Source organism: Notothenia coriiceps, unplaced genomic scaffold (genome assembly GCF_000735185.1).
Source record: "Notothenia coriiceps isolate Sejong01 unplaced genomic scaffold, NC01 NC01_scaffold00011632, whole genome shotgun sequence".
NCBI classification, from domain to species: domain Eukaryota; kingdom Metazoa; phylum Chordata; class Actinopteri; order Perciformes; family Nototheniidae; genus Notothenia; species Notothenia coriiceps.
In genome coordinates, this window is record NW_011344333.1 from 25,878 (window position 1) to 34,907 (window position 9,030).

The following is a 9,030-nucleotide window of genomic DNA, read 5'->3' on the forward strand; positions in this document are numbered from 1 at the left end:
ATGAAGGTTAATGTTCAAGTGTTTCTGGTTTGGGAAGGATAATTGCTGTCTTTACTGCATGATGGATTATCAATTTGCTGTTGAGCAACAACAGAAGGTTTTCGTTTCATTTTCTCATATGAAACGGCACCAATCGTTCCTTTTTCCCCTTAGAGCAAACATTTTCTATTAGTATACTTCACGATGATCGACTTGTTGTAATGTCTAAAGTATATAACAAGAATTAATGAATACCATTTTAAAATCTGCTCTATTTGTTGTCTTTTTCTGTTTCAGCTGCTGTCTTGCCGCTGCAACAAATACTCAACATAAATGTCTCGGCTCAAGGTAAATAAGGTTCATGGCTTCCCCTCTTACTCACTCACGCACACCCACACACACACACCTACACACCACTTCAACCTTTCTTATCAGGTCCTAAGTTAACTCTGCAGTCGTGCGTCACGTCTCATGATCACTGGGTTTGGACTTGGATTTCTTCACATCTGTAAATGTTCTATCTTTTCTTCAGGGCTTTGTTCGCCGTTAATAAAGACATATTAGGACACACACACACACACACACACACACACACACACACACACACACACACACACACACACACACGCGCGCTCACACTGACTGATCATGAACAAGTCAGTCAATAATTATTCTTTAACAAAGAGTAATGCTTCAAAGACTGTCTTGGTTAATGCATTTTTAAGGGCATAATTCAATTTTAAATGTAAAATTATTTAAGAAGGACAAAGAGTTACTGAAATGTGCTCGACTTTCTGGCAAATTGGTAATACACCGGTCAACTGATAATTAGGTCATTCATTATAGACTGTAGGCAGTTTTTTTTGGGTAGCTAGAGTTTATTTTAAAATCTCCAATTTTTTTTATCTCACTTCAGTGGTAAATTGGTTAAGATGTCTTTAAGCATGATACATGCTATGGATAATTTCTCACACTTTGAAATGTGATGCTGAATGCACTCTGTATTACACATTAAATATCCCTGCCTATCTAATGTAATCTAAGGGGACACCAGCAACAACAAGTACATGTTTATATCATTTTGTGGAAAACAAAAAAGCTGCATCTGATACAAAAGTGCTTGACATTTCCATGCACAACTACTCACTGATGTGTAGTCAGATCCATTCTCTCTGTAACCACAACATAAAGAAAATCCACCTGGAGCATGTTTTAAACCTTGATGAACATTTTCCATAAAATTGCTTATTTATGATTATACAATTCTAAAATAATTATTGGAATGATATAATAATTATATTTAAAGTGGTGCTTTTTCAAGGTTTAATGGAAATAACTTTATAAAATCAACAAATGGCTTTTATCCATTTATGTAGGAGTTTTCAAAGGTAAGATTCCAGGCTGACATATAAACCCCAACAGCTTTCTCCCCTTGCTGCTCTAAGAGTTGACCTTTTTGAGTGCGAAACATCCAGCTTTCATGACAACACACTGCCTGCAGAGTTAATCACAGCATACAGACACCTACAGGGAGAGTTAGAGGGCTGATTGGAGACTGGCTCTATTTACGGAGCGACTGCAATCACACTCTTTGCGTCCCCGGGTGTCATTTTACATATATCTCTCAGCTTTTCATATCTTTTAGCTTTTTCTAGCTGTCTGTACTTATACGCTCACTGAAATGTCACACGTCATTTGCACAGTAGGAAGCTTCATCAAGAGCCTCTCCTCTCACCATAAGGGGGAATTATTATTCATTTTCCTAATTAGGAAAACAGCAGCGGCTTTGAACACTCTCATGAAGGATCAACATGGTCCTATAAAATGCTCTTCAACTCTGATTAAACCCTCACGCTGTCAGAGCAACAGTCAGAGTGTAGGTGTAGTGGAGCTATTCTGCACTGCATGTGTGCAAAGTCTTTATCTGTAAGCATATGTAAGGCCGTACATAGGTTATCTACATCTGAATAGACTATATAGATAAGTGTATACAGTATACGTTGTGCAGGGCAATGGCTGTGGAGGGTTGTGGGATACCTGCAGCATTTAACATTACATCAAGGAGTGTGATTATAGCAGGAAATAACAACACTGATGAGGGTAGGCATGCTTCCCATTGTTCAGACAAATCAGTAGCAGATCCTACATCTTAAGCACTCCTGATGTAGTGAAAAACCCATTCTGACACTCATCAACCGGATTATCATTAGCAAAAAAGGTTAAAAGATGTTTTATTAGTAAAACATCTTTTACACCCAAAGGTGCATTTGTTCCGCAGGCAGGAGATTCAGCTCTCTACTGAGGAACACATCACAGCGACAGATATAAACAGCACCAAAGCAAATTCATTATGAGAAATATAACTAAAGAATACATAGTAAGGAATGTCATGACAAATAATTCTACAAATACACACAGTGTCCCTCACACTTAGCAGGGTAAGCTTATTAGCCCACTCAACAATTTGGGTAAGATATTGTTTGTTTGCTAAGAGTCAGCTATCTATCTTGGACACAAGTTGAAAGGTCAAAAAGATTTATTGGGTCAAAGCCCGACAAAAAACGGTACTCATTTTTGGATAATCTGAAAACAGGAATGTTTTCTGAGACAAACAAACACCAATTGGCATTTGTACACACTGTCTCACAATGCTTTCTTAATATCAATGTTGAGTCAAGACTGTCTCATGATACTAGCCTTCTACACAATCAACAGCCTTTTCCCTAACGGTCGTATTGTCACGGATATTCTTCTTCTTTGTCTGGGATATGTTAAGATCAAATAAAGATAGACTGCAGTGACTGTGCCATGGCAGGACTAACTTTATTGTAGCAGACTCAAAAGGACACGATTGAAAAATAGAATTTCTATATGGTCCTGTCCTCATTCTTACTTTGGCTCTTGTATGTGTAGATACAGTTTATAAAGGAAAGGTAAGGGCACACCACCCCTGGGTGAGCCACTATAAGAACAGAATACTTCTGATATTATACTGGCCACTTTTACCCTTTGTGTTTTGTTTGTTAAAAAATCTGTTTTCAAACCCAAATAAAAATGCTTAAATATGTCAACAATGTTCTTAATTTATCTGCAGGAATATGATGATGATTATCTGAAGATGTATAGGGCCCAAGAACCTGGGACACAAGAGCTTTGATTAAGTGGAGTAGAGGGCAATGAAATAATTACACAACAGGCTAATCAACTGATTTGCAAAAATTAGAGCAAAAGCTGGAGAGAAGGATTTATCGGATTATAAATTCAAGATGAAAAATGAAACAAACTGTCATAATGGAGAGAATATTAAGAACAACACCTGATTAAAAAGATGCAGATGCACTTTATTTGCAGGTTGTTGGTCTTCTATTGGATTGCTTTACAGAACATTATACCCGTAAGTTTAAAAAATCACCTGTCCCAACAAAGACACATGTTACTTAGAGTATGGTAGTTTTAACCTCAAATAAAATACATGTTTGCCATGTGTGTTGATCCTGTGATAATGTAATGATAGGAAACAGTGTCCACAAGATGATGCTACAGTGAATTAAACAGAGGTTATTGCTGACCTGCAGCAGTGATGTAAAGGGTTCTACGTGTAATCAGTACAACAGCAGTGACATCAGTGTCGGTGAGATTACAAAAAAGAACACTTCTGATGATCGAGGTTCAGATGTTGAAGGTTTGAAGTTTGTCCAAACTGCGATAAGAGTTTGTCACCTCCATATATTTCTGTACCAGGTTGTGCTTTTATCTTCTGTTACCATTCTTTCCCTGTAATCTAAAATGGGTAAGGCTTCAAGTAAAAGCCTTTGTACATATGCTAATTGTACTTTAAGGTGTCCACATCTAATATGAGTAGTCCATTAGTCTGTTTGGAGACTTTTTTTGAAGCAGCAGTTTTAAAATGCTTCTCTGTGGAGCAGCTGCAGGAAATGTTGAACATTAACAGCAGTTATTTATCCCACTGCTATCCCATTATTCCAGCAGCTACAGGATTTTCTATCATGATCAGAAAATATCAGTAATAACCAGATTGAATCAAATGATTAGTGCAGCTGGACATGCAGTAAATGAACAGGAGCATGAGACTGTAGCCCTCATGGCAGCACTGTAGGGTCAAACATACAGTAGGCACAAGAGGTGCTAATGTCAGCATGCTAATATGCTCACATTGACAATGTTAACATGCTGATGCTAAGCAGGTATGATATTTGACCATTTTCACCTTCTCAGTTTCCAATGTTATCATTTTTAAAAGAATAATTCACATCCAAATAGATGATGTGTACATCAATTACTTAACCTTGAATTTCTGAAGAGAACTTGGATTTTTTTCTCACTTCCTCCAGAATGAACAAAAGAGCAAAAAACCTCCTCTACAAACCCTCAAACAATTTGTGGAGTAAATCTCTTCCGCATAAATCGTGAGCAGGAAACTGTTTAAGCTGAAGTACTTTAAACTGTAAGATTTTAGTCAAAATGAACGTCAAAGAAAGATGTGAGCATACTGCTGGATTAAGACTTTGATTATTTAGTTTGAGAGTGTGTGTGTGTGTAGATGTTTAGCTGTTGGTTAACATGGCACCCATTTTCTTCAAAACATCAAGACTTTTCTGTGTTTTTTGTTATTCTGCGTTCATTGTGGAGTCAAGCGAGAAAACCAGAGCTTTCTTCTCTTATTCAATTCAACACCAGTAGGCTAAGTAATTGATAAGAATTCCTCCAAAATGTTGGTTATGATTTTGCTGTTGTTTTGATGTTATTACTACCGGACACTTCTATTCTGAGCTGAGCTTTGATGAGTCACTGTTTGGCGACTTGAGCGCTGATGCAATGAGGTTTTTAGGTTTGATTCCAACTGTGTCCTGCCACACTGTGCCGGAAACACGACACACACTTTGGGAGAAAGTGTGTGTCATAAGTGTTGAAACACTCTTGATTAATAGAGAAGTGTGGACTCCCACTAGCTCATTGGTTTTTGAGAGGTGGAGCACCTGCTGTCCCTTCTGATCACACACCAGAGCCTCCTTCTTATTCTCACTTCCTGTGTGTGACATGGCAGGGGATCCGCCAGGTGATAAGAAACCCAGCTGCTTCCTCTCTGCTGCTGAATGACTGGAGAATAACGTGTCCTTCAGCTCAGAAAAACTCCCAAAAGCAACATGTTGAGGCAAACCAGAAATATGCTGCTGTAAAAAGGAATATCGTGCTGTCGTCAGGTGAAAATGTCACACCTGAAAAATGTCAATGCTTGACAGAAAATATTAGATCAGTGCTGCTCCAAAAAACAAAAAAGCTGCAATACTGAGAAAAAATGATCCAGGAGTGATAGTATTAGTTTCAGGTTCAGGTTATTTATTTGTACCAGTAGGTAGATTATGTCCGAATCCCAAACCACACCCTACCCCTACACTAGGGGTTCCCAAACTTTTCAGCCCGCGACCCCCAAAATAACAGTGCCAGAGTTTGGCGACCCCCTGTCGACGGGGGGGGGTGGGGTGCTAGTGAATTAATTTCAGTTTTCCGCACTCTCGCGGGAGTTTCATTATTGTCTCAGTACTATCACTACTACTATTACTATTACTACTACTATTATTATCACTACTGTCATTATTAGGCTGTAATTTGTTATATACTTTTGGAATGGGTAAGCAGGCCTATTGTTTTTGGATATTTGTGGAGTAAGGTGGTCCATGAGTGTTTTTTATTGGTTAAGTGGTCCTTCGTATGAAAAAGTTTGAGAAACACTGCGCTAGTGGGATTGTATAAGGGGAGCCTCGTTGCGGGAATATTATACAGATGGCTAGTCCGCCCCTGAAAATGTCTATGCAAACGTTATTATTAATAATTTAAAAAAAAAATTATAAAAAAAATTAATCAATTTTTTTATTTTAATTTTCCATTTTAATTTTGTAATCAACTCCCCTCCGTGACGGAGTGAACTCTGTGGAGTGACACTCCCAGCTCAACAAGGCTCCCTCCTGTCAGATGGAGGGAGTAAATACAGCGGCAAGCTTTGGGACAAACTCCCCTCTCTCCGGCAGAAACAGGAAATGCCGTAACTGTATGTAACAACGTTTTCAAATCAGCATCTCTTTGACAACAAATAAAAATGAATACCTAAAATAAAACTCCAAACATCTTTCATTGTGGTTTTAGTTTTAAACCTGATTTTTATTAGTTCGTTTTTGCAACAGTCTGTAAATACACTCAACTTTATAATAAAATGCACACATTTACCTTTTTCTAGACTAAACACAGGTATGATCCTAAGTTAAAACATTATGAGGTTATCATGAGGTTGTTAACATCGCAGTTTATCAGTGGATGTTTGCTGGAACTACTTGTTAACAGCGTGTTTCCTAACGGACACACACAGCGTTGAGACCGGTCAGGTAGAGACCGGTCTCAAGTCAGCACCGCTGCAGACTCGCTGTTTGATGGCTTGATAGCCCACTCCCCCTCCACACCGCTCCACACTCGTTGGTTTGGAACAGCACTTAATGTGGCGGACCCTCCGCACGAACGCGCAAACGGAGGGGTAGTGTGTAGGGGTAGGGTGTATGGTGTAAGGTTTAGGGCGTAGGGCGTGGTTTGGGATTGGGCCTTAGTTAGACAAGGGATCCATTGTGACACACAAAACAACAGAGACAACAGGTAAATCTTTAAAAAGTGGCCCGTGCTCCATCAAATAAAAAAAACATTTAAAAACCGCAACTACAAAAAAGGTTGTTAGCTTTAGTATTTTATGTGTAGACTCATAACATACTGTGTTACTAGGCACCTATGTAACTCTGTCAAGGCCTTATCATGAATGTGTTGTGCCCTCTGACACAAAAAGAAAAACATAATTTCAGAATCGGTTCGTGGTAAGAGAGAGGTCTCTGCTTACAGCTTTATGATGGTTTGAATGACTTGGTTTTCTGAGTAACCTGCTCTATTGTGTACATGTGAAGCTACTGTAGTGCATTAAATATATTCTCTGTGATGTTGAGTTTTTTTGGTTGACACACACTTCACTCGTCACATAATAATAATGATAATAATAATAATAATATATGTCTATGTCAATAATTAGACATTCATATCAACAGCACCTCTACAGCTTAGATTCCTAGAGGTGAGAAATTCTCTTTTTACATTCTTCACACATATTTTCTCACTTTTCATGTGATAGCCAAGTGTGACCCTATGAATGTCTTCCGGGAAAGACTGTCTACAAATGTTTGACGTAATCCCCATGTTTAAGCATTTGCGTCAGCACCTGTACTAATAACAAGAAGTTTTTCACCCCAAATTCAAATGTGGCCCTTCTGATCAGGTTTTAACACTTAAGATTTCTAACGAGGTTTCTCAACATGTAGTACAACTTATTCTCAAGCATAATTCAACCTTTGAATGCAGTAACGCCGCGTTTGTGGATCAATATACAGTTAACAAATGTTCCTTTGTACTGAGAAAGAACCCAGGAGAAAAAAAAAATTGAAGAGTCGGTTAAAAAAGTTGTATTGATATCCGATAGCAGCAGAGACAAAGACCGTCTGAAGTGACGGGTGTGTTTTGAGGAGGCAGTTGTCCTGATGGTGCCATGTTTTGGTTTTTGGCACTTGACGGCCCCGAGCAGTGAAGTGAGACTTGCTGTTGCAGCTAGTAAGATGTCAGATCAATACCCAGCACCTCTCTCTGAATACTTCTCACCAGGTGACAACTCTGTTAACTCTGCTGAAGCACAAAGGACAAAGAAACAGAGACTCTCTGCCGCCTTGGCTAAGATGAGCATGGATTTTTGTTTGGCTCCCTCAATCCTGTATGACACTTTTTAATTGGAAAAAGTCTTCCTGGTTATCTACTTTTTACACAAACACATACACAGGCAGAATATCGCCATGGAAGTGTTTGTCAAGAAGACAAAGCTCCTGCCTCTCTGCTTGTCGTCTTTAAACGCTGCAATCTGCAATTACAGGGCTTCATAGGGTTCAAATGGATTGGCAGGAGGAACATGTTAAAAAAGGCCAGTTTAGGAAACAAACAAAGCACTCACTTGTTGTCAGATGTGAAGTGTTTATGCTTTGCCCACAGGGCAGATAGGGCAGATGACACACATCTGTGGATTTATGTGTGTAATTTAATTATTTATTCAAGTTATTTATTGAAACATTTCAAATAAAGACAGCTACATCATTTCACAATTTAATTTGTTATGGAAGGACAATTCTTATTCGGGCAATTCAATTATTTATAAACATAAAACATTTATACATCCACAGTAAGGTTATTCAAACATAATTGTTACTGATAGATGAGGTTTAATAATGCTTTTGGGACATTAAAGTCATTTGTATTTGTTTTTTACTTGATTGAAACACACAATATACTTTTTGAGTACATTTTGCATCCATCCTGCATTAAATACATCTATAGTTATACTGTATAAAGTAGTATGTTGAGCAGTACTAGTAATGTAGATTTAATATACATACTCTTAGGTTAGTCCAGTGAAAGAACAATAATTCAGGCATTTGCACGACATGTCCCTACATTTTTTCGGAGATTGTGACACATTTAAAACTTGATGCAACCCTGCATTATGTCAATCCCATTCACACAACTCCCAAACTTTCATCCAACTTTATAGTTTTTTGTTTCAGCTTAATTTATCTGGATATTTTTCACATCCAACAAACATCTGAAGTGTGTGTGTGTGGGGGTGAGGGGGGTGTCCCTATCATAAAAATACTGCCAGCAATACAAGCTATTTCTTATCTGTATTCATACTCTTTCCCTCAAGGTCCAGGGTCGCCGGGATTCTCTTCCTGCGGTCCACCAGGCGGTGCGCCGGCGTTTCTCCGGGCCGCTGCTGCTGCCTCCTCTGTGGAGGAGACACTCCTGCCAGGAGCACCCATGGGAGACCCGGCGGTCGTCAGTGACACACACTCTGCCTCTGGAGCGACTGGAGGAGCTGTACACCCAAGCACTGGCCAGTCATGATGAGCACCGGTCAGTCACACACACACACACACACACACACACACACACACACACACACAC

General features: G+C 39.0%; 1 protein-coding gene across 1 annotated transcript in view; it reads left to right on the forward strand.

Moving 5' to 3' along the window:
• Positions 1–276: 276 nt before the first annotated feature.
• The window catches only part of LOC104946909 (cAMP-specific 3',5'-cyclic phosphodiesterase 4D-like), an 86,377-nt gene continuing 77,623 nt past the window's right edge, over positions 277–9,030 (forward strand). The window contains exons 1-2 of the mRNA XM_010772813.1: positions 277–327; positions 8,771–8,979. Of these exons, the coding sequence (XP_010771115.1) occupies positions 313–327; positions 8,771–8,979 (224 nt within the window). The 5' untranslated portion in view covers positions 277–312. The remainder of the gene's footprint in view (positions 328–8,770; positions 8,980–9,030) is intronic.